The sequence below is a fragment of the Acyrthosiphon pisum genome, chromosome X (genome assembly GCF_005508785.2).
Source record: "Acyrthosiphon pisum isolate AL4f chromosome X, pea_aphid_22Mar2018_4r6ur, whole genome shotgun sequence".
NCBI lineage: Eukaryota > Metazoa > Arthropoda > Insecta > Hemiptera > Aphididae > Acyrthosiphon > Acyrthosiphon pisum.
In genome coordinates, this window is record NC_042493.1 from 72,040,921 (window position 1) to 72,068,649 (window position 27,729).

At 34.1% G+C, this 27,729-nt stretch overlaps 1 protein-coding gene across 1 annotated transcript; it reads left to right on the top strand.

Annotated features, from left to right (window-relative positions):
• LOC100164585 (paired box pox-meso protein) lies at positions 1 to 27,069 on the top strand. The gene is made up of 2 exons (XM_003242543.4): positions 1 to 719; positions 24,795 to 27,069. The coding sequence occupies exons 1-2, from the start codon at positions 659 to 661 to the stop codon at positions 26,651 to 26,653; spliced, it is 1,920 nt and encodes a 639-aa protein (XP_003242591.1). The 5' UTR covers positions 1 to 658; the 3' UTR covers positions 26,654 to 27,069.
• Positions 27,070 to 27,729: the final 660 nt, after the last annotated feature.

A 27,729-nucleotide genomic window follows, 5' to 3' on the forward strand; every position in this document is an offset into this window, starting at 1 on the left:
TCGTATTGGCGCGGCGCAGTGCATAGCAGTGTAGCGACGACGACGGCGGCGGCGGCAGCTCATACGCGTGCATTTCGACCTGTGACCGTTGCATATTATATCGTATTGTGTATACTTACGTACACGTCACGCGCGACCACAACAACCATCACATTATCGTTTAACAATATTATATCGTTATAATATATCGTCACAGCGTCACGTCGCGGCCACGCATTACAGCACGGCACCAGGACAGTCGATCGTCGCGTGTACGCGCGCGCCACGCTACGGTTACGGATACGGTACGTTGCTACTCGCGGCGCGCGCGATAAACGTTTAAACGCACGCGAGCGCGCACCCGTGTCGTCGCGTCTTAACGGTCGCGTTAATCGCGGCGGCGGCGCGACCATAGCCGTACACCGTGACGGCGGCGCGCACGGCACCGGTAAAATCCGAGAAAAATATTCGTAGTTATCGTCCGGCGTTACCGCCGCGACAGTCTCACCGCGATTGCGGTCGATGCGCGTCGCGTAAAAGCAGCGAGGAGTGCGTATGCTGCTGCTGCAGTTGCTGCAGCTGCTCCGGCTTATCGCCCGCTGCTGCGGCGCCGCCGCCGACGATAGCGATGCTGCTGGCCACCGACCGATAACAGAACTGACCATACCGCGGGCGGCGCATGGACTTGCAGCACCGACAGCAGAGACACCGTCCGTCACCGTCATCTGACCGCCCTGCAGGTATGTTCGAATTGCCAAGTATAATATTGCACCCACTGCAGTATGTCCCAAAAGTCCCGTATCGCCTTTGCAGTGAGACCATCACGCTTGAATATATATATTTGAAAAAAAGCCGCATTTAGATGTACCGATTTGCTACTGAAATAATTAGGGTTGTATACGGAACTTTTTGGACGTATCCACTATGTAATTTTAGAATAATATGTTAAGAAGCATACCTATATAAAATGTATATAATATAATTTATTTTTAAGTTATGTCAGGTACGGGGCTCGATCGATTTAATGTTTATGACATACGTAATCATTATTTAAATTTCATTAAATATAATTATTTCTAGTGAGGCCTTATGCGTGAAATCAATTACCCCATACCCATAAATGAAATGTTTGCAGGGTATATTATATCATACTTGGGAGTCTTTTAGTGGCAAAACACGATTTTTGCGCGCATTGACATACTATATACGTTCTATAATCGTTGATTACTATTAATAATTATAATGAATGGTATAGAGTTATACTATATATTTCAACTGAAGCGATGGCCACAACTTTTTTCACGTACTCGTGTTTTTGAGGTGGCTCACGTGCCTACAGTAGCAGCTTATATATATATAGGTTATTATAGGTTTAATTAATATAATTGTTAATAATTAATAATGCATACACCTTTGGCGGTAAGCAGATTCCGACGCGCAAGCAGATTCAATATGCTCGACCGAATACGATTCGCTTTAATAAATAAATAATAATAAAATTCTTGATAAGACAGCCTGCGGGACCGTCATCGTCATCGACCCACTGTAGTTTGCACCGGCGGCCGGAAAACGTGTCTGTAAAAAATCGGCGGCGGTACGTCTGTAGAGGAAAGAAAAAAACGCGACAGTAATATTGTGTAAAAAAAAGTCAGAGCTGGCCGCCTTTTGTTGTTAATCACATATAATTCAGCGTATTTAAAGTTCATCGGTTCATGAATTAATTAATTAATCGCGCGGTAACGTCGTCTTATCTATCCGCACCACCACCCCGCCATGTCTTTTCCTCATCATCGTTTTATAATAATAATAGTAATAATAATGCACGACGGACGGAAATGCACCGGGGGTGACCGATTATTTTGCACGCACATATTATAATATTTATCGCGTAATACCTGTGTGCAAGGAAAAAAAATGTATAATATCAGTCACTGCAACATATTATTATAGCAATAATCGATTACACGTCATTGTGCCGTCTACAACAGGTATAAATGATGACTCCTTGCATATGTATACTATGCAAAGCAGCACCGCGTATGAACATTTTTCGACGGGTTCACGTGAACGCAGCTAATTAATATTAATAATTTCATATTCTACATCGTGTTATATAGTACGTGTATTATTATTATTATTATTTAGTGTAAAACACATTGATTTGTTTTACATTGTTATTTTTCAGCGCATAATAAATGATATATTATACGTGCGCTGAAAAATAGTATAGGTACAGTATGATATGTATGCATGAAATATGAATTATGTAGTATACCTAGTATGATATAATTTATATAACAACACTCAAAGTATAAGTCATTACTAGTGTTTTTCTTTCGAAATTCTTCGAGCGCGGGAGCGGAAAAAAAATTAATAACGAATCCGTTTCAAAGAGATTGTGGCTGTCGTCGTGGTATTAGCGCGTGTTTACGTTTCATAATTACGCGTGGGCGGCGTGGGCGTACGCGCACGGGAAACAAACGCATAACCGTAATAATCATAATCGCGTGTGTAATCATTTATAATTATAGCTCTGGCCGTCACAGATTTGTCGTCGTGGATGTTGGCTCGACGCCCTGTCGCGTATGATATAAGTGTTTTTTTCTCTTTATATACGTTTTTTTTTGATTTTTTTTTTTTTGGCCGTCTATTATAATATTATACACGAGAGGCGATATAAATAATACAACACCGGCACCAGCCGCGGCATATTATACGCGCACACGCCATGTACTTATATAATATGATACAAATTATGAAATTATATTACTAGATTTTTAAACAATTGTTTCGGCGGCGGCGTCTGTTTTTCGCTGCATGCAATTTATCTCACACATCATCAAACTTATAAGATTGTTACTCTCTACCACCATTACAAGAATTCCTCAAAGGAGACGGTAGATAAGTAAATATTTATAATATATATTAATATATATAAATATATCCAAAACACTTTTTGCTTCCATCTTAATTAATTGTATCTATTATATTGTCTTTTGCTTTACATCGTCAAGGTAGAGAAATTTTTGATTTACGAAAAATATTTAGAAGAAATTTCGTTTAGCGATGCCACCGCTAAATTATAAAAGTATGACAAGCGTCTATGTATACAGGATGATTCAACAAGCATTCCCACCGCAATATATTTCCTAAATATTAATTTTATTCAAATTTTCATTATTTGTATAATTAAGGACCATATTTTCAATTATTTAGTTTTTATAATATATACTTTAATAAAAGGTGATATAAACTTCTGTTATACACTTATACTAATGAAAACCAATCTTTTTACTGATAATTATTAAGCAAATGATTTTTTTTGAAAATGTTTATGAATCTTAATCAAAATTTGACGTTTATAGTCGATGAGTTAGTAGTATGAATTTACTAAGAAGAAAAGTCCTGAAAAATGGTTTTGAAAAAAATATAAAATAGAAGTAATTTTTGATCTACCTACTACTTATTATACCAAGATAATTTATACTGTTATAATATTTCGATGGATTATATTGTTATCAAATTTAAATTGTTTAATTAATTTTAATCATCATAGCACATTCGCACCTATAATAACTAATAAGTATATATAGGATAATGGGATATATAGGTTATGAGTATTATATATCTTCCAAACACATTATCATGGAGCTTTATTATCCTTATTACAAAAAGTTGAATAATTCAAAAATAAAATTTTCAAATTTTGATGTAGATACATCAACATTTTGAAAAAAACAGGGCTTGCATTTGAAAAAAAAAAATCCGTTTTATTTTATTTACAATTAAAACATTACACAATTTTTGTGTTTTTCGTTATTTAGAATTAAAACAATAAAACATAATACAAGTTTTGCGTTTATCGTTATTCAGAATAGTGTTAATACCTATTAAATGTATTAATAATAACTTATGCCGGCAAGCAATGGTGCGGATACGGAATACTATAATACTATCAATTATAATGTCTATGCATGAAATATATATTTATTTATAACATATATAAACTCATATAACTTTTAAATAAATGGATTTTAAATTATTTCGTTTTGCGTTATTTTTCGTTCAATGAAATTCTATAAATTACGTTTTGCGATATTTTTCGCTTAATAATATTCTATAAATTACGTTTTGTGTTCTGTTTTGTTTAATGATATATAATATATTTAGTTAATCGTTGTGTTTTGTTTTGTGGTATTTAATTATTTTTGATTATCGTTTTCCGTTATAATTACGTTTACAAATTATTATTTAATCATTTTTTTGTCATTTTTTATAATTATAACGTTCTTATAACGTTTGCAAGCCCTGAAAAAAAATCATCTAAAAAACAATGTACAGTAAAAACAAATGATTCTCAACAGAAAAAAAAAATTGTTTCACCACAGGAAATTTCTTATAAATGGTATGAAAAAATCTATGTACCTACCCAATTAAAATATGTCTCTTAAGTATAGTTTATAAAAGTCCTAAGAATCATAATTTGAATAAATTGATTATTAAAGGGAAATGTGAGGGTGAGTATCTTGGTGAATCACTATTGACCCTGTACATAATATTTGGTACAATAATGTAGATTCGTGTTTTGTACCTATAAACAATATATATATACTGACGTATATGCACAGTACACACATATGAAACTATTTAGGTATACCTAATACCTATATTCGATACGATTTATCCTGCGCATCACTTAACTGCTCGATATACGAGAGCAGTCTGCAGTAGTCATGTTTGCGCTCGTTTGTTTGTCGATTTGTTTGTGTAATACCCGCTGCCGCCGATATAGTAAACATCGGCGGCGTCTCGACGACGGTAGCACCGGTACCGCCGGAGGCTATTAGCACTGCGGTGTGGTGTGGAACAATATAGTGCAAATACATGTAGGGTGGTAGCGTATTAGCTGCACATAGAAACACAATATCGTATTATTATGATTATACGTCATGGAAATAAACCTTTTAATTCGGACGCGACTGCTGTGATGACATTGTACACGGTTAACTGCAGTGCAAACACGGGACCGCAGCGCCAGTGATGGACTAGAATAACATACCTGCAGAGATATTATTATGGCGGATTATATTATGCCTGTAGAGGCTTAAATTATAAGACATACGGTCAGGATTGACACCGCCGCCGAAGTCCTCCGACTAGCATTTCTGTCTGTCTGTCTGTCTCTCTCTCTCTCGCGTGGCGATTTCGCGGAACGTAATATTTTACAGAGCCGTCGTCGCCACAGGCGCCGGAAGTTGGTTCCATCGTATTTACAAATACACATTGTCGCGTCTAAGCCGCGTATAACACAATATTATATAATATATATAGTGCGAAGGGACAGCCGCGAACGAGCAGACAACGGAGAAGACGGTCGACGCGGCGCGACGGCGGAAAGACACACAAGATATCCAGTGGATGTCGTTTGTGTAAACCCTAGACACCGCCGCTGCATCTCTTTCTTGTAATAGCTGCAGTATACCATAATATAGGAACGAGGCCGTTTCGACTACTAATAATATTCGTAATTATAATTGTAACGGGGATCCCTCTGTTGTCGTGTATATTATACTAAACCGCTCCTCTACCCCCCGCCGCTGCACCGCGTTCGTGCGTGAAAACACGTGTAAAACACGGGACGACGGTGGTAGCGGCAGCAATAAATGAGACGCGCGGCGCACACTGAGCTGCTGCAGGAACGGCGAAGTGGTTAGGGCGGCGGTGGCGGTGGTTGTGGTGGCGGTTGCTGCAAAGAAACAAACCGGCTAATTATAATGTAAATGTGAAAATGAGCGACTGCCGTCAAAGGGACGGCGGCAACGACCACAATTATATTACACGACTATACACACCACTCGCCTCGCCCCGCCGACCCACGCGAGATCGCGAAGAAAATAATATGTATAATAATATTATACACGGTCGCCGCCGCCACTGCCTTTGTTCTAATGCCGCCCGCCACCCCCTCGTCTGCCTCCACGTCGTCTGTCCATGCACACAAACACACGCACGCACACACCGAACATACACACACACTAACCTCACCGACCGAGGTTGTCGTCAAATTAGTTTGCTACTGCTGCACCCGTGTGTGTGTGTGTGTGTATAAGAACAGTATCGTACGCCGAGAAGCACAAGAACCGGCGGATAGATGACAGCAGCAGTAGATCACATCGGCCACAGCGCCGCCGCGCGCGTCTAATATCGTGTCTCGCGGCGTGTGTGTGCGTCGTTTTGTCGTGTTTGTCGCCGACGCCAATTAATTATAATCATCTCCGCGACTTTAAAAAACTACCGCCGCCGCCGCCCTCCGACTGTTGTATATTTTTATTTATCCGGCGGCGGCGGTGCCTTCTTCCATTTCAGCGCGGCCCGTTTCCGTCGGCGTTTGTCTACCCCCCCCCCCCCCTCCCCATCCACCGACAGTTCCGGTTCCAGTTCCGTTGGTATTTCACCCGGGCAACGATGTGGGTTGTCGAAACACTGCACTCTTTTCCAGCTAAACCAAAATGTTTGAATTCCGGTACTCGGGTTAAAAAATGGTAATTCTCGACTTGCACTGGATCCGATCAATGCCGTAGTTATTACTTAGTATACGACTTAACTAATTTAGAAATAAACGCAAATACAGTGAAAACTCGATAACTCGAACGTCTATAAGTAGAGTTTTCGATAACTCGGAGGAATATATTCGCCCCTACATTTCAATAAGTACACACAATTTTTTCTATAACTCGATTTTTTTTCCACCCCCGACTTATTCGAGGTATCGATGTTTATCCATATGTACCTACATATTATTTTATAATTATTTTGAGATTATAGCTATGTAGTATTTCAATCGTAAATATTTATTAGTTTTTAAAAAGGCACTCATCTTATACTATTATTTTTAAATTAAAATTTTTGCTATATTTAATTACTAATAATTATTATAAAGTGAAACTTTCATATAACGAACTTCCATTTAACAAAATTTTCTATTTAACGAATTTTGTTTTGTTCCTCATGATACTTTGCATATGGAACAACTGTAAGAACAATTTATGAAAGCTCATTCTAGGAGCGTGCTAAATTTCCGGTTTCTAAACGTATTTTAATAGGTATAGGTACTCTACGTAATAAACTATAATCCTATATTAGGTATACAATTTAAAAAGAATATATTTATCAACCGTATCTTATCAACAGTCATAACTATGTACTGGTAACTAACGGACACGCGGTTGGACACAATGGGGATATAAGGATATACAATTCAAACATTATACCATTTGCCTTTTTCTGCCCTGAGTGCGATTCGTCAAAAATAAGTGTAATTTGAACTTATTTCACCGATGATGTATAAGCACAATTGCATATGCGAATACTGCATATGCGTCAGGCCTGTACAAGATTTTGTGTCCGTGGATGTGTCCGCGTGCACACATTTTTAACCGACTTGGCAGAATAATAAGCAGCACATAGTACATTTTATCTCCCCCATTATGATGAGATGGTCACGTAGATATAAGGGTGTGGCTGTTTGCATGCGTGGGGCGAAAATGATGCACTCGTGACTCGTATAAGTATATATATATACTATCATAAATAATAATATAAAAGAGTAAAATTCTTAAATTTTGTTTAGTGTCAACATGTACAAATGGTTACGGTAACCTACAATCTGTTAAGATGATGCTACCCACGAAACCATCAGCAGAATACGCTGCCAAATTATGGGTGGTATTAAAGCGTTCTCTTAGTAGGGGTTGTGTAGCTATGTCACTGCGCAGTAAAATGATTATTGATTATATATTATATTATATTGTATTATATGATATTGCATGCAAATATAACAATGAATATGGCTGTATCTGTTATGTATATCTATCATACAATTGATTTCTCGCACTAATTGATAAATACTTTGATCAACGATTCAAACATTTATATTTTATTTAAATTCAATATTTTTTTGAATAATTATCCATGCATACCACTATGCAAGCTTATAAATAAATATTAACTGGCCCATACTATAGATACAAAATAAATTGTCAGGTGCACCGCACATGACGTATATGTGACGCGTGTTACAGCCTGCGGGATGAGCACTGAACTGCACGCGTGCGAGAACATTTTTGGAGCCCCACGAAAGTCGCGGGTGAGAATAGGTCTATTCCTGCAGTCCATCGTTTCGACGCAGAAAAGGGTCACTTGTGCGTTGCAGACAGTACATACTATAATATATCTAAAATGAACATAATATTTGCAACCCGGATTCAACAACGGCAATGTGCAGCAGTGCAGCATAGGGCATAGGTTAATAATATATAATTGTGTGCGTATGTCGTCAGCGGCAGCTGTAGCGTATTACGTCTATACTACATATATACTCAGACAAACAGCTTCTTCTTTTGCTCAGCAGATCAATAATTAGGAACCAGCAATACACTTAAGGTTATATATGTATGTATGTATATATATATATTGACTTTGAGTTCGTATAGTCCGCCGTCGCTCATTATCTCAATCTGATTCTCATTATCTTGCATCGTAGTCACTGCAGTTCATTCACTGTACGTCTGTACCTATATATATGTTATAATAAGGGTTAACCATCTAAATGACACATTCGGCCACGAACGCTGCAGCTGCCCCCGACGAGTATTATACACATATGTATATTACTGATTTGGGTACGTCTAAATATCGTGTCCCGTGCTTGGCCCCTAATAGTTATTAGTCTGCAATTCTTTCGTTTAACTGACAATATAGTATAATATATTATTCTGTGCAAATCCGTATTACTTATATATAATATTTTGAAACACTGTGTTCTATATTGTGTAGTTTCGTACAGTATATATATAGATAATTTACATGCATTTATTATTTTTTTTTAATGATGCATTATACGATTATTTTTATAATATTTAAATAATATTCTTTAAATCACAGAGCAATAGTAAAATTTTCTTTTTTACTCATAATTTATCGATTGAGTTATTGAAAAATCATGTTATATAACAATAATAATTATAATGTATATTAAATATTTAATAATTTCTTGTTTCTATAATGTTAATATGCTTTAATATTCAAGTAAATAATAATAAATAAAATAGGTAGGTATATCCGCGTATCTATATGGACATTTACAATTTATATAGCGTGCCGTCATTATAATTCACTACTCATTAATCTAATTACGATAATATATAATAATATAATATTTACCTAGTTATAGCTTTATATCTCAAACTTACTTTGTAGATTTGGAAATGAATATAATATACAAAACAATTACAATACTATTTAAAATGATAATTTAATTCTAATAGTAGATACATAATATTTTATTGTTTAAATGTCGTTTTTCGATAATATATTATATAGTTTATCGAGACTTATCCTAGTCGTGAAAATAAATGATTATAAACTACTTATTATAAGTTATAAATAATTTCAAAAATGAAAAATATTTTCTTATCTTTGATACAGTAAATTAGGTTAGGCATATTTTTTTCCTTTGAATTTTTTCTTGTTAACTATCATAACAACTGGTATAAAACGTCCACAAATTTATTTCATAAAAAGGCATTTTAATATATAATGATATTTGCAACGCAGATGGCAGATGTGATTTAGGTTGTAAAATGGTATCAGTATAGTTCGTTAAGTATGAACTGTAAACTATTTAAAATTCTTTGAAATTGCTACTTCTTTAATGGATATATTTACGCACACCACTGAAACTTTATTTTTTATTATGCTTATGTATACTGGTTTTTCGTCGTCGCTGGTGGTTGGTGGGCGGCACAGTGAGATCGGCGAAGGCGTATGGTATCTGACGATTAATTTTGTCGGTGGAAAAAAATATTAGTCACTACCCTAGTTCCCCCCTCGTCTTCGTTATTATTTGTTACGGTACAACCCATTTTCGACCAAAACTATTTTTATCTTAATATACAAGGGTGCATAGTCGTTCGTGGTTTTTTTTGGGGGGAAGGTTAATATTATAATTACTTATTAGAATGAATAATGGTACAGTAGGTAGCTTAAACAAATAAACTCCTTGAAATTAATTATTTTTGGATGTACCAATGTATATATAATTTATCATACGTACCTACATAATATTTATTTAATTTAATTTTTATAGGTACTATTATAATGCTTCTTAGTTATGTAATCTTTATTCATTTGAATAATTTATTAATATTATTATTATTTTAAGTTGAAGAAGTTTTAATTTGTTTAATAACAGTTGAACCAGTATTTTAAAGAGATAATTTTACGATTATATCAATATTCTCGATAGATTTTATAGTTAGATATTCTAATATATTTTTGTACGTTTATTTGAAATCGGCTACAAGTTCACTCCTACTGCTGCTCTATCGCTAAATATTTACTTTTCGATTATAGATGTCGAGAGAATATACAAATTTTAAAAATAACTGTTACGTGCCATTAAAATTAAGTAAAATTATACTGCGTCATATTTATAAGTAATATTATTATGAAATGTTCTTTAATTTATTTATTATATATTTATATGTATTTAATTTATTTGTACTAGAAATGTGTAATTTATATAACTTAGTCATCGTGCATAGATTGTAGTATTTTTTTTAATTAGAATAATACAATTTAAATACAATAACCGTGATAGTACATATCTATATTATTGTAGAGATATTTTCCAAGCATAATAATATATAGATCTTTATACACCAGATTGGGACAAACATTCGAACTTTAATAGCTATGACACACGGAAAACGGATAATTATGTTACTTGATAAAAATCTTATATTATGTATAGTGTAAAAACAAAAATGCATATTTATTTTTCGTCAAATTATTTAACTATAAAATATATGAAATACAGCAAGATAGTAGGTACTAAATTCTGCAATATCACTTAAAAATTATAATAATTATTCTATCCAGTTAATTTTTCGTCGAATTTCTCTCTATATTTTGACTATTACGTATTTATAAATAATATAAATTGCAAACGCATATAAATAGAGGCACATACATTGTTTAAATTGAATGCATATATTAATAATATTGATAAGTTATTTAATGGCATATTACAAAGTCTATAATGTTTGCAAAGGCCAAAGGGTAATATTGTAAATTAATTGGAACAATAAAATAAATTATAATACTATCATTATAGGTATATTATAATTGTCTTCGTGTGCTAAAACTTACTTTTATTTACTACTTAATATCATATTATTGTCAGGATTTACACAATTTAATATTTTATACATTTAATTTTCTATATTTTGTTTGCTCATTTTATTTATATTCCAAATGTCCTTTTAATTTTAGCTTAAGATAGGATGTCAGCGCGTGAGTTATAACTTATAAGTATATTTAAAATATTACGATTTTGAAATGTTAGAAATTTTATAAGTATCGGTTTAAAATAAAAACATCAATAAAATCTCATAATATATAGATGCCATAGATAATAATTTTACATTTAAGTTTGTTTCTTTGACAACAAATCATTTCACACATTAAATATAATAACACAAAATTGGATCTGCAGCTAAACAAAAATGTGCTATAAATGCGTCTTGCGCGTGGTCGGAGACAGAAAACAAATAGTGCGCTGACACGTCCCCTTAAGGATCTCAGGGCCAGTTTATCAAATTTTTCACAATTTTATAAGATTTTAAAATTAAATTTTATATTTTAGTTAAAATCATAATACCTAATCATAATACTTTTCCACTAATCTACTTCCTGTCTGGAACCTTTAAAATATTAAGAACCGGAACTGAAACCTTTATTTTAATAAATAAAATACCATAATCGAATCAGAATTTTTAAATTAAATAAGTTCTTTTAGGTTCAAAAATAAAATAATTCTACCTATTTATCATAATTGAATGGTATTACTGTTTTGTGTATAAACTATGTATGATCATATGAGTTTTCTAATATTTCTCATATTATTAATTAAACCCGTATTCCGGATAAGTATTTAAAATTATTATACTTTTCGGTACCGAAATTATTTTGAACTGATACCCTTATTTTAACACTGACGGCGACGGCTGACTTATCTCATACGTTTAAGTCTTTCCTATATACAACATGTATATACAACTGCAGTCACTCATAATAACAATTGATTTTTGCTCCTTTGTATTATGTTGCCAGAACTTGAAATAATTAATGTCTATAGGTACATATTTGATATTTTCTGGGAACCTTCAGGTATATACCATATTATATGTACAAAATAAAATAATCAATAATATATAATACTAGCGAATAACCTAACCCATGTGCAATTTTTTTTGTGTTTTAACTTTTTTTTTTGTCAGTTTTAATATTTTATATGTAGAGATTGCCTGTAGATCATTGCCATTATTAATATTATAATTATTTATTAGATAACCTCGTTTAATTTAACATATTAATTGTTGCTGGGTACTTTTTGGGTATTCTGTAGAACATGTTTCAATTTCCCCCAGTGAATCTCAAAATCCTTGTTTGAGGACCTCTTTAAAATACGAATTTTGGAAAATCTTTTCTTAGTGGGTGCACCACTATGGTGGGTCTCTACATCATGAGACTAAACTACTGACCAAATTGGCAATTGCCTACTATACTCATAGCTTCAGCAGTTCCGGCTAGGCGATCACGAATCAGTCAGGTAGGACAAGTTCTTTTATATATTATATTATATAATTAGATAATATATCTACATATTCAAAAAACAAATTGGTATTAAATTAAAAATGTGTTTACAATAAAATATAGATTGATATCAAATCATTCAGATTTAAATTTAAAAGGCATGTGTACCGCCTATGCCTACCCGGGTACACTTCTACGTATATTTTACAGTGTAGATTCAGGGGATTCGATACTATGACCTTCTGTCTTTGTCTAACACATACATGCGACATAGAATTTTAGACGTGTTCTTTGACCAACGTACCGATTGATATAATGCAGTGATAAGAATTCTGAAAACAGATTTGAATTTGTTGTAAAGTCTACTTGAAATCGACTTTCCCACATTTTTGATTTTACTTCTTCAAAAATTGATATATGAATTTTTTTTAATATATACATTGATAGGAATTTGAGGGCTAATATCATAAATGTGGGAAAGTTGATCCCAATAGTAGTCTTGACGAAAAATTCAAATCTGTTTTCAGAATTCTTATCACTTCATTACATTAACCGGTACATTTGGCAAAGAACATGTCTAAAATCTTATATCACGCGTATGTTAGACAAAGACAAAAAATCACTGTATCGAATCCCGCTAAGTTGTCGCGTGATGGTTCGCTAGTAAAACAAATCAACGAATGTGCAGCTAAGTACATCATCTGGAGGATTTTAAAATTGTTAATTTATATCGTTGTTTGAATAGTAAAATCTTCCAAGAACAGCATAAACATTCTGTAGTCCGTACGCCTTTCACCTGTACTTAAATTTATATATATTATTATAATACGTCCATCGAGCATGCTCTTGTTGTGGTATTTAAATAGACCATCATTATCGGCTTTATCGCGTGATCGTATTATACATAAACGAGATATGTATAATACGATCACACATAATGCACACATTATGTACCGTGGCGATGACCCCTCCACCGTTCATAATATATAATATCATATAAGTATCATATCGAGACTTCACCAAGTTTGTCTCCAGTAGCAGATATACAGCGGCGTGCACGCGTCGTCGCGTCGTTCTGCTCTTTTTTCGTATCATATTTTTTTTCTCTGGCTAACCGGCGCGCCTTCTTTGCGGCGTCGACGATTAATTTCATATATATACCCGCCGTACATAATAATATATTATGCGGCGCATATGCATGATACAATACATGTATACAAACACGAAATAACTGTGTATAATAAAATATATTATTATTATTATGGCTGCGTATTATAATATTATACACTGCAGTATGATAATGCAGTGACAACGGCGAAGTTTTATTTTTACGGTGACGATTATTAATCTTCGTACGCGTCATTACGATCTCGGTACGGTCGAATTGCGAGCGCGTCTCTATTATAGACTCGACGGCAGCCATCCGGGTCCGATGCCCGCCGCTCCGCACGCCACCCCTAGATGCATGTCCCCCCCCAACCCCGCCCAGCTCTGCCCACACCGCCGCCGTGTAATGGATTCGTAAATGACGCGTACCGCCCCTCGGCGGCGGCGCTGGCTACACACAAGCACACACACACACACACACACCAGCAAACACACACACACAAACACCAGCAAACACACACACGCACACACGCCGGATAGATAGAGCCGGGCGATTGTAATTATTTTCTTGGCTCGCCCGTCCGTCCGCCCACCCGCTCACGGAGGATGCGCCTACTGTATACAGTTATTTATACGCTCGCGTGAAACGTGAAAACGGAAAATAAAAAATAAAAATCGACCTAAATGCTCCGCGGCTATATTATTATTATAAATATCGTACCATATTATAATTTATTGTATATGTACGGCTAATAATAATATTGTGCCCGTAATGTCGGCGCCGGAGCTCGCGTATATTATGACGTTTACATGTTATAATAATAATAGCAATTTTACGTCCATCATACATATAATGCATTTCGCATTGTGCAATAATCGTAGGTACAAGAATACCACAATAATTGGTTCTTGTCCGGAACTTTTAACTTTCTTGTTTCAATCCGTGTACCCTATATTTTTCACACTCATCACGTCATATGTTTTCTAAGTCCTCTCGCGGAACCTCTTTCGGTATTATAATACAACACTACGTGTATAGAATATTTACTGAAGTAAATCTAAATAAATAAATTATAGTGTAACACCTCCATGTATATACGAGCATAATATTATATTATATTATACCTAACCTGCTGCGTCGATAGTTATAAGCACGCGCCGCGTCTGAATCGTATAAATTCAAAATCGATTACCGGATTTCGTTAAAAACTGAAGTGCAAGTTTATATCATTTACATTGGCACGGCACAACAGTGAATTCCTGAGATGGTAATGGACCAGTTGCAGGTTTTCTCGAAATCATTGTCTGTTGCTTTTAGCTATACTATATAGGAAATATATTGGAGCTACCCATCTAACCACACACCTACAATTGACTGTAAATAATCGTATATTTTAATATAAAAGCTTATGCACGGCCTGGTCGGGCGCGGCGGTTGGCCTCAGTCACTAACGTGTTCTCAAGCATCAGCCGATGTCTCTAATTTCCGGTTGGGTGACCACTTGGGTTTTAGTGACAAATCCTAGCCACTGCACATGCACGTGTTCTAACCAACCGTACCCTCCCCCACAGTTATACACCTACTACATAACATCAGGCTAATGACCTTATAGATATTGATGCTTCAACTGAATAATAATAATAATAATAATAATAGTAATAAAAAAAAGTGTATGCAAAATTTCTTGTATTCCTGATTCTATTTCAATAGCTGATTACACGCGCCAGCACATGCCTGCAGTATTTGAGACTCTCTTATGTTCTTGTTTTTTTGGCTTGACTTAAAATCTAGCAGAGTGCTATGGAAATTTTTTAAATGTTTCTACGATTATTCAAATATTAAAAAATATTGAAAAATATTTAATTTTTTTAAATTTTAAAATACCTTTTATTACTTATTTAATATTTTGGCGATTTTTTTTAAAAAGTCTTTTTCTAGTTCTTTTTTGATTTTTTTTGTATATTATTATTACTTTAAGTTGAGCGCATAAAACTCGATTTTTGTTTTATATTTTTCCCATAGTATGTATTTTGATGGTGTGCAATTTTTGACTTACAAATATAACCGTAGGTACATTAATACTTAAATCATCTTTCTTTATTTTTGATAACCTAACCTAACCGTTGACTACATATATGAATATTTTCAACCTCTCCGAGGGTGATAATAGTCGACCGAGAGAAGAAGAGATATGGGAGGGGGGAGGAGAGTTGAAGAAGTGTAAATGTAATCTAACATAACGGATAGACGAAATGGTTTGACATAACCAGTAAATTCTGAATTCGTTCTTGACTCGTCAAAACATGTATAGGTTCCTTTTATTAATTAATTTTTGCCAAAAAATGTGGTTAGTGATAGGTATCTAAGTGATAATGCAAAAACATACAATACAGTAGATAGACGATAGTTATATATATTATAAATAAAGTTGAATACACATCACGACACACGAACCTGTAACTTTTATAAACAGTAGTCGAGCAGCTGGATAACTGTTTGTCTAACGTGATGAACTACCACGCCCATCAAAATTATATCTTGCGTCAGCTTTAATGAATAATCCCTATTATTACTTTATTTAAAATACAGTGTAACATTAATACTTACAGACTACTATTATAATATTTAAATTACAATTTAACGTTTCAACAAAATTGAAGCTTATTTAAAAGATTATTACTTAGTACCAATAAATATACTATACCATCTAATAATTAGTAACTATAAAATTAGGATATTTATAACCTTATATGACCTAAAAAAAAGTATATGCCCATCAAAACAACAAAATAATATGATATTATAAAATGTGTTAAAAATTGTACCGTTCATTAAAATTGTTCTAGTAATAAATTTTAATTTTTTTTTTTTATACCTACCTAAGGTTTATAAAAATATTTTTTAAAATCTAAAATTTAATAAAAATGACTTGTAAGTTGTAATGTATACAGCTTACAAAATAGGACCTACCCTCAATAGAAATTTAACCAGCGCTCGCTTTAGAATAAACCCTTCCCAGTGATGTGTCTATTAACACCTAAGTAGGTATGTAACATAAGACATAAGCATCAAAATTAAAAATACAGACTGACTATAAAATGATATCCTTGATCATTGTCATAAGACAATATATTGTATACAAACAAATTAGGATCTTATACACACCTTCTTTGAGGAACTATATTCCAAGATATTTTATTGTCCCTTCACATAATTTATCTTTTAACAAAGATCCAAGAAAACGACTATTATTTTTTATTTTTTTTTTTTTACTGTTATCTAATTCATTATATTATAAAAAATGAGTTGTACTTACCACGGAGCCAGTATTTCTTCAATTCCGACAGACTTTTTTTTTTGAAAATGTATAAATTTAATGGAACCAAGAAAGTTAAAAGTATGGAGAAAATATAAGCTTCCCAAAAAGAAATAACAAATCATTATTTTCTCTGTAAATTTTAAATTTACATAGACATCAGACATTATTGGTTGATGTGTATTACATAAAACTGATATATTTTATTGTAAATATTAAAATATGCATGTATTATTATTTATATTTTATAATATTATATTGAATATTAAATTTTGATTTTAATATTTAGATGATCGGAATCAATGACAGAATGTATTTTTCTTTATGTACGATTTAGGTACCTAAACATGTTTGATATTTCATCATCATATTTGTCTGCAAATGCACATTATGCTCATCAAATTAAAATTTAATTTTTACTAATTAATAAAGTTACCAAAGAAATAAGGAGTAACTTAAAGGGGGGGGGGGGGGGTACTCATTCATCTAGTTGAATGAACCAGAATGTACCCGAATAGAGCATATATTAATTGGGCGAGAAATTAACAGATAGTTTGATCGAATTTATCTTTAACTTTGTTGTACCTATATACCCTTCTAAAGTCGTTAACATATATATCTTGCTAGAAAACGACATTTTCGTAATCTGCCCAATACCCAATAAGTAGCATATAAACAGCTTTATGATATTATTAAAATATTATTACATTTAAGGATGAACAGTTTTCTTTTCTAAATCAAGAAAAAAAATTTGATAATAATATCATAATATCCAGATAGATTGTTACGTGATTTTGAATATTTGATTCTGAAAACGGGAAGAAAAATGCATTAGATATGTAGATACTAGATATCCATATGACTTTTAGCCAAACGATGTGTTAGAAATATTAAGTGGCCGCATAAATGTCGATCAAATTATATGTTTAAATTCACCCAAACGATACATAGTATGATTTTGAGTCATTCGCCAAAATGAAAACCACCCTACCCAGATTGGCTAAACGTGCACGTTAGTCGATTTAGAATTAACAATTATGTTATTACCTAACTTATTTATAATTTATAAATATCTATCTACATATTTTTATTTTATTAAATTAAAACTGTAACTATGTATAAATTGTAGCTATTTTTTAATTAAAAATTAAAAAAACATTTTTATATTACCAGCTAAAATATTTATTTAAAAAACAAAATTAATATCTACATAAGATTTATATTATTATTATTAAATCGTATGTAGTACGTATTAAGAACAATACAATTTAGATATCAAATATAAATTATTCTTCCTACCGTCGACCGATAATGGTTAATTAATAAGTTTTATGTAATGATCGGAACAAGTGCAGTTCAAACAAAACATTTTTTGAATCAAAGTACAATCAACCTTACCCGATGGAATCTATAGGTTGTTTTAATACAATTAAAACTATACCTAAATAGTAAATACCGGTACTATCATAATTAATGGCAATAATTAATTATTTGCGGAATAGTTGTGTCCCCGCCTATCCAAGGATAGCGGGGGCGATACTCGTAAACCTTGGTGAATTCTAGATTCAAGATCTAATCGTTTTATTATAGCCATCTAATGTCTATATAATTTATTAACATAAGAAGTCAACACTTTGAAAAGCAGCAGTGGTTATGGTGTTTTAGTTGATTGTGTTATGACTTATAAATTTGATAATTATGGTGCCTGTTTTATTATCGTGTTTTCATAATTTGTTTATGTAGGTACATTTAAGTTTAATTAGGCTACGAAATGAGCCATGAACTCCACCCTTCAATAGAATCGAAATTTATCTTCTTAATATATTAAGATACATTAATATATTAACGCCTTTGAAAATATTTTTCTTATATAATTTAAGTCATTCCATATTATATTTAAATTTAATTTTGAACGGATAAAAAGAGTCCCAGCACACTATGCATTTTGGTAGGTTTAGGTAAGATTAATGCGTTTTTATCGGACGGTGTCACATCTAGTTGTTGTGGCACAAGTTATAAGTATATTCCAAAGTTTAAATTATCTGATTGGAGTGGTATAGTTTGAAACCCCACAAAAGGTTTGAAACTCGATTAGTATACGTCAACATTTTCAGAAAAATGTTCTGCTTTTGGATTTGAAATATAAAATTGACGTTGTCATTCAAAAAAGTAACGCCATTATTTTCGAGATATTGAGTGCACCAGATAAACCCAATATATAATATATTATATATTATAATTATTACCCTGGCCAATCCCGAGTTTAACGATCAGACCGGTAACAGTCTGTATTTATACCAACGTGATTAGTAAAAACACGTGTGTGGTACGTGGAAATCCAGTCCATAAATAAAAATATCTGCCAAGAAATAGCGCAATCGTCGTTTTGCAAGACGATCCTCTCAACGACAATATCACGAGGGACACACGTCCATAAAATTAAGTGATCAATTATTATTTCATCATAGATTGAGGCAAGCAGAATTTTAACGGTAGAAGAGGGGGATCCATATAGGAACATCGTTTTATGTGCCGAACGTTGCGAAATGTTCTTCATAGTTGTATTATCATAATATTTTTGTTATATTATCATATTAAATGCGAATTATCACTAAATCGTTATTAGTTGATAATTTATCCATATTATATTCTATATATTTAAATAAATATAGTTAATAAATTATTTTATACGGACCGTGGGGGTAAGGATGACTTCCCCTGTTTATAAAGCTGTATTTTACTTTTGTAATAGTTAGTTGGCAGGTGTGTAGCATTTATTTATTTATTTGATACGGGCGCCATTATTATAATTATGTAATCAGCCCTAAACATGGTAAAACAAACCACATACATAATATAATACATTTTGTACCTACAAACTTTGATATGTTAATGAAAATTATTAACTCGAGTTATGTTAAGTGAACACAAACCATTAAGTTCTTCTTCTTCGGTTTTAAAGGCCATTAAGGCCCATTACAGTAACACAAACTTAAGTTAAAAGTAAACAAATAATAAATTTTACCCGCTATAGGAACGTTTAAACTCGATCTACTTTTTCAACGAATATGTGGATCACATAAAGGTCATTTTTAATATTAGTACTTATTATTACTATATTAATAATAATAATTGGTAGGTATTCAAATATTTTTATTTTAAACTGTGTATAATATAGTAAATAATTTATGAAACCATCAAAACCGAAAATTTGCTAAAACCTTTTTTATTTTAACTCAATGGATTACCTATTTTAAATCAACTGAAAAAAAATCTAAGTTATTTCAACAGTCGATTAAACTACTTATCATACGAGTTCTTGAGTTGAAAAAAATAATAACCTTACATTTTTATTAGCTAGTTAATTTCCCACATATTTTGATCATGTGCGATGTGTATTGTTTATAGCTCAGCCACAATCTATAGGTATAACTGTTGCGATGAGAATAGGAAAACGATGGCGGATATAATGTATCGCCGCCGTCGCAGCCTCCGTCCCGGTTTTATAATAATATACTCGTACATATACGACCGCGCGATGTACGTGCGAATATTCGCGTGCCGCAAAGCCATAATGTATATTATAACACTCTAAACAATAATGGTATGTGTGTAAATTATATGCAATGCACCTACCTATACATTTTAATGTAATATATAGCCGCGCGGTTTTTTTAATGAGAAATTTGAGCCGTTCGTGTAACCCGACTCTTGGGCGGCGGCGACGGTAGTCAAAACAATATTAAATACGCACGCACACTAAAACGATATGGCGTGTGTAATGTGTATGCATACTAATAGTATATTCTTATATATTATGTATATATATATGTGGAAATACAGCATTAGTATACAAATTACATTATAGGTTATATGTCACCGGAAATGTATAACGCATTTAAGCAATATATTATTATAGGTACCAATATATACATACAAATACACAAAAACACACTTGAACCCATCGGATCATGCTATACGGTTGTATATAATAGGTGTTATCTATACCTGATGGCCGATGGGGTTAAATAATGAACAAATATCATCATCATCGCTATTATTTAAACATACGAAATGTATACGGCCGACTGCCGAGTAATAATTGGTAAGATGTCCTGCGAAATTCCGTAATAGGAAAATGCTCACTCTTAAAATGCAACACTAGCGGTGTCAAACATAATATTACTAACCATAACGTATTCCGGGTACATTTAATGGTACCCATATAGAAAAATGTTATACAAATGTAAGTGATCATAAAAACAAAATATTAATATACTTTTTATGAAATGTAGATATGTAGTTATCATAATATGAGATTAAGAATTATGTATGCCTATATACACAATACCATTGCAAAATACATACCTAGTAAAGTTATCTATAAGTATACGTAAACTTATTATACTTATATACTCCGTCCATATATTACTGGTTATATAACAGTGGATATATATATCTATAAATGCTTGTTATATGATTTACGTACAGCATCAACATAATTATACATAAAGGTATATATCTAAAAAATAAAATAAGTTTATAGTTAATACGTTACAGTTTACAATGCAATACCTATAAAATTGATTGATTTCTTCATTACAACTCTTTTCGAATGATTTTAAGTCATGCAACATTATATTATTCATATGTTCTATATTTCAAATTTGAACTTAAAATAGCCATACAAAAAACCGTGTTTATATATTATTTTATAATTGTTGGAGATAGTTTGAAATTACAGACTTATGAGATACCTTGTCGCACATCTTGATGCACATCCGGTGAAAATTTAAAGAACCTATCTATATACGGTTATTAGTTATTTATATTTTGTCAAAAACTGATTATCTGTCACGCCTGCACCGAAAGTTTGATTTTCGATAGCGGTTGAAGCGTTAGAAAGCGTCCTTTTTCCATCTAGTGGGTGGTAAAGAGGGGATCCTCATAGTGCCGGGTGATAAAGGGGAAATCCCGAAAAGTGCCGGGCGGTAAAGTGGATACCTTAAAAGCGGATATCATGCGTATTCCCTGCACAACCAGACACTGAAATCTATATACTTTATATATGGTCTTTACGAACATAGGCCGTGACTGAAATAGCTCACTTCCCGCCCTTGCCACACAATATGCTATTTCGTAAAAATCCCCGTTATTCCATAATTTTGTTGTTTGTTTTTCTCAACGCTATTGAAAAATCCTAGGAATTTTCCATTTTGACACGTCTAAAGTACTAACTATAGATTCACTTTTCCAACAGATATAAGTCACTTATATTGGAAATTGAAGCATTATTTCAATTACTTGTCGTACGTAAACACAAAAAAAAACATGAATCATTGTAAAATAAATACATCTATCGCTTCTCTCAGAATATAAAATACATGCATCTATACAAGAAGTATATACAATTCATACTTATCAGGATTCAGAGGACTCCCTGGACTTTTGTCTAGAGGTAGCCGTATCGGGGTAACCCCATCATCATTCATCAAATTTTAACTATATAAATAAATATTTCAAACATTAGCCATGGAATGACTGCCGCTTACCCTTAGAGACTAACTTGAATCATATTTTTAATCGTTTTCTTATATAGCTTACATTATTATAGTGTAGGTATAACAAAATTCGTGCAATGTAATTACTAATTTCCGTACGGTTGTGACGAATATTTGCCTTATTTTCTACATTAGCATCTTTTCTGATAGGAAAGTGAATCTAGTATTGGTAGTAGGTACGTCGGGGGAGTCAAAAGTAAAAAAAATTTAGGTAATTTTTAAAATCGTCGAAGAAAAAAACAATTATGGTAATTTTTAACAAAATTGATCTTATGGTGTAACTCAAAAACTAATAACCATAGATAAATTAAATTTTCACCAAATGTTAATATGACCTATTTCAATACATGATAAACTTCATAAAACAATTTTCTTTCATAGCTAACATCAAAAAATTGAATAAAAAATGTCTTACCTATAAGTTTTTCTCCTTTTAACAAAATAATACAGTTAACTGAAAAGTAACATTAATTTTTGATAAGCGTTTGAATTAAATTATTACGATATTGGGTATTCACCCGTAAATTATAGAATATCCCATCAATTGATTTTGATATTTAGTTGTAATTCAAAAACGAATAACTGTATAGCTGTATAGATGCTTGAAATGTTCAGTAAATGTTTATATTAGTAATTGTATACAATATGATAACATTTTAAAAATATTTTGACTCTTCGGGCAATTTGTAACGATGAGAAATTTTTGATTCTTATTAACTTTTTAAATTATTGTTCATAAAAATGTTTTTCTGAGTTAAAATGTAATGCAGCTCAAAATTATTAAAGAGTATTTAGTATTGTGGTTTTTAATATCTATTTAAAGTTAAAATTTTAACCAAATTCATAAAAATATGCAAATTATTTTGTAGTAAAAATTCAAAACAAAGTTTCTCATTAGTAGTTAATAATTAATATTGCAACTAAAAAATAAATTCATTCAGTTTTTTTTTTATAGACATTTTTAGTTCAAATTTGAACGAAACTAGGTACCTATTTAAACGAACAATAACAATTTTAGGTATTTATTGTTATAAATTAAAATACAATAATATTATTCGTGGGTACTTGAAACAGTTGAAACTTTTAAAGTGACTAAGTAACATTAATATCAAGTAACATTTTTTCGGGAAAACTAATTCATCCAACTGTTAATAAGTATATAAATTACATCAATAGCCTAAATTTCATCAAATTTTAGTATACTAGTAATATACCTTGTGTCCTCGAAAACAGGGTACACACTTTAAATAATTTACCCATATTACTCAGTACCCTAAACATAATTTTTAATTCTGTTTTCGAGAAACGAAACTAGACTAACAGATCATCAATATCTCAGAGACAGAATTCTAAAATATGTACAGCGTGTATTGAGTAATGCAGGTAATCGAGTTATAGAGTGAGCCCAGTTTTATACACGGTATAGTATGGCAGAAGGTCTTCGCTCAGAATCATCGTTCGTATGGTTTTCTATCGTTGCAGAATTAAAATTTAATAAAATATCCATTAAAGTGACCTACATGACATTTTATGTATAATATTATAATGGTATCCACTTGTCCACCTTTTTTATATTAGTACCTACTAAATGCTAAATATACATACCCACCCACCAAAATTTCAGCCGTTCCTCTAGACCTACTTCACTACACCACTTATAATTATTATAAAATGCTCAATAAAATGAATTTAAAATATGATAAACAATGCTAATAACTTATACATGCTTTATTTTTATTTAAATAAAAATGTACCTACCTGTACATTATTTTACTTCAACTAATAAAATTTAATAATATACCTAATTTTTTTTTATTACTTTTTTCAACGATTCGTTCAAAATGTATCACACATTAGTATGGGGTTTTTGTTTTTATCATATACATAGTATTCTGAATCAAGTACAGTGACAAATCTTAGACAATATTAAATATCTACCTGCAAGTTGTTTATAATTTTATTAATTTAGGCAAATTATAACTATACATATTATATAATAATTAAAAACATATAGGTATAAATATCCATATATCGTTATAATTATAAATAAATGTGTAATAGATATACCTAACGCCATTATAGAACTAATGGACTATAGTCTATATATTAAGTTTTTTAACTATTCATATAATAAGATAATATTTGTAACAATAATTATCGATTTTGTTTGCAGAATTACATAATCGGCTCTCTCAAATGTTATTGGAACCACAGCAGCAGCACGGTGGCGTGGACGAGGGAGGCAACGAGCGGCATCGTCGCCATGGGCGGCACCACCACGACGAGCACATGAGTGACGGCGGTGGCGGTGGTGACGACCAGCAGCAGCAGCAGCAGCAGCAGCAGCAAATGCTGTTACTACACCAACACCATCTGAACCAGCAACACTTACAGCACCAACAACATCACCCGCACCAGCAAGGTCATCAGCCGCAGTTGCTTCAACAGTTGTCACAACACCAACAGCAGCAACAGCAACAGCAGCACCAAGACAATGAACTGCAACAGCACCAACAAATGCAGCAACAACGCCAACACGAACAAATGGACGGTCATCATCATCAACATCACCAACTACATCACGACCAACAGTTGCACGATCTCCACCACCAAAACCTACAACACCAACAAAACCTACAACAGCACCAGCAAAGCCTCCAACAACAGCAGCAGCAGCAGCAACAGCAGTACGGCGAGGTAAATCAGCTTGGTGGCGTGTTCGTCAACGGAAGGCCGTTGCCTAACGCGGTTCGCGTGCGCATCGTCGAACTGGCCCGTGTCGGCATCCGGCCATGTGATATCAGCCGTCAGCTGCGCGTATCGCACGGGTGTGTGTCCAAAATCCTTGCTCGATACCACGAGACAGGCAGTGTGCTACCGGGGGCCATCGGGGGCAGTAAGCCCCGAGTGACCACACCCAGGGTTGTGGCGTACATCGGCCGGTTGAAGCGCAAGGACCCGGGCGTGTTCGCGTGGGAGATTCGGGACCGACTACTCGCCGACGGCGTGTGTGATAAGTTCAACGTGCCCAGCGTGTCCAGCATCAGCCGGATACTGCGCAACAAGATCGGATCGACGGGGCCGACCCAAAGTACGGGTACTCAGCAGCCTGCGGCCGTCATGACCGGTGGTGGTGGATTGTCACCGACGACCGCCGCAGCAGCGCACCACATGTATGGACCGTACCATCACCACCATCATCACCACCCGTCCACGTCACCACCAGCCGTAGCCGCAAGCTATCAGCTCCACCACCACCACCAACACGGCCAATATCACCACCAACACCACCAACTCTACCACAACCATCCCTACCAACAGCACCAACACCTCTGTTCGCCGCCGCCACCACCACCTTCATCGGGTCTACCCACCACCGTACCGACAGGGACGGGTGGCCCAACGTGCTGTTCACCGACTGTACCGGCCACGGCGTCCAGGTCCTTGTCATCGCCGCCACCGGTGCCACCACCAGTGCCTCCACCACCGCCACCACAACACTGCTGGCCGAGTCCACACGCTGTAACCGACATACTCGCGGCAGCGGCCGCTGCTCAGCAACAGCACCAGCATCACCAACACTTGCACCCGTCGCACTCGCACCACCTACACCCATCACAACACCACCCAAACAGTCATTATGGCGTCGGGGGTGGAAGCAATGGTGGTGGCGGCAGTGACACTGCGGCCGCCACAACGGCCGCCGCCGCCGCCGCTGCAGCAGCAGCAGCCGCAGCCGCGGCGGCCAACTACGACACGACGACCGGCGGTAGCGCAGCAGCCGCTGCGGCCGCCGCGGCCTACAACACGTACTGCAGCAGTTACTACCATCATGCAATGGTATACGCGGCCACAGCGGCGGGCAGCATTGCAGCCGCCGGCCGTCATCCGTCACACCATCTGAGCACGACACCACCGTGCACTGCCGCGGCCGTGTGGCCCCACTCGATAGCACCGCCACCGCCACCGCTGCCACCGCCACAGTCGCCGACGCCGTCACCGCCGGCATCAGCGTCGGCGACGACCGCGTGACCATTACCGTGGTGGTGAACTTCCAGAGTGGAACACCGAACAGAAGAGATAGCCTACGAGATATAAGAGATGATTAGTGAATAGGGAACGTTATTTCCAAATACAGTTGTACGCGATGATTGTACGTTGTTTAATATTATGTAACTGCAACGAGTTAATATTGTTACACGAGTTAAAGATCAAAAAAACTGGAATTATATGTATTAATATGGATACATTTTGTGTAATTGCGTTTTTTATATCTGTCCATAATTTGTATAATAACTATTCTTACGATCTATCCATAATTTGTATAATAACTATTCTTACAATACAGCCTATGTTATGTTGGCATTTATAGGTACCCATACGAATACGAGTTTATCATTTTATGTGCAAGTGTGAATTCATTAAATACGACCACATTATATATTGTACAATTTGATTATTGAGAATAAGTGGCAGAAAAAAATTTAAAAATGTTCACTCTTGTCGCTTATTATGACATGTTGTACACTTGTACCTATACATTATATTCATCTATACATATACTGCCATTATATTATTATGTATACATATATGTTCATATATAATATTATTTATTTAACTTTTTTTTGTTTTACTTAAGCGTTTATTATATATTATTAATATTTTACAACTGTGGCTGAGGTCGTTGTTTTATTGTTGATCATACGTAATTTTATCACTCATCATATTATACGTAGTTAAAAATTAAAGTCCCAATACTACAGTTATATTGGTAAAGTTGCCCGCATCAACTCCGATCACAGCATGGTGTAGATCCGGATTTCACGACACCGTCATATCATAAGTACCTCCTACACTCGATCACTGGATCATTCCTGCAAATACACGCAGGCAGTACTGGTTCTACGTAACCTTATATAATATACAACCTATGGTCGGTATTTTACACTAACGTGGTGCTTATTGCACGTAAACTTTTTGTTGTTAAATAAACACACGACGTATAGATATATAAATATATATTTGACCGACAGGTCACTAGTGTATGTCATGTACACTTAATAAAAAATGATCCTGGCAAACTGTAACGTCTCACACGTTGGCCTAAC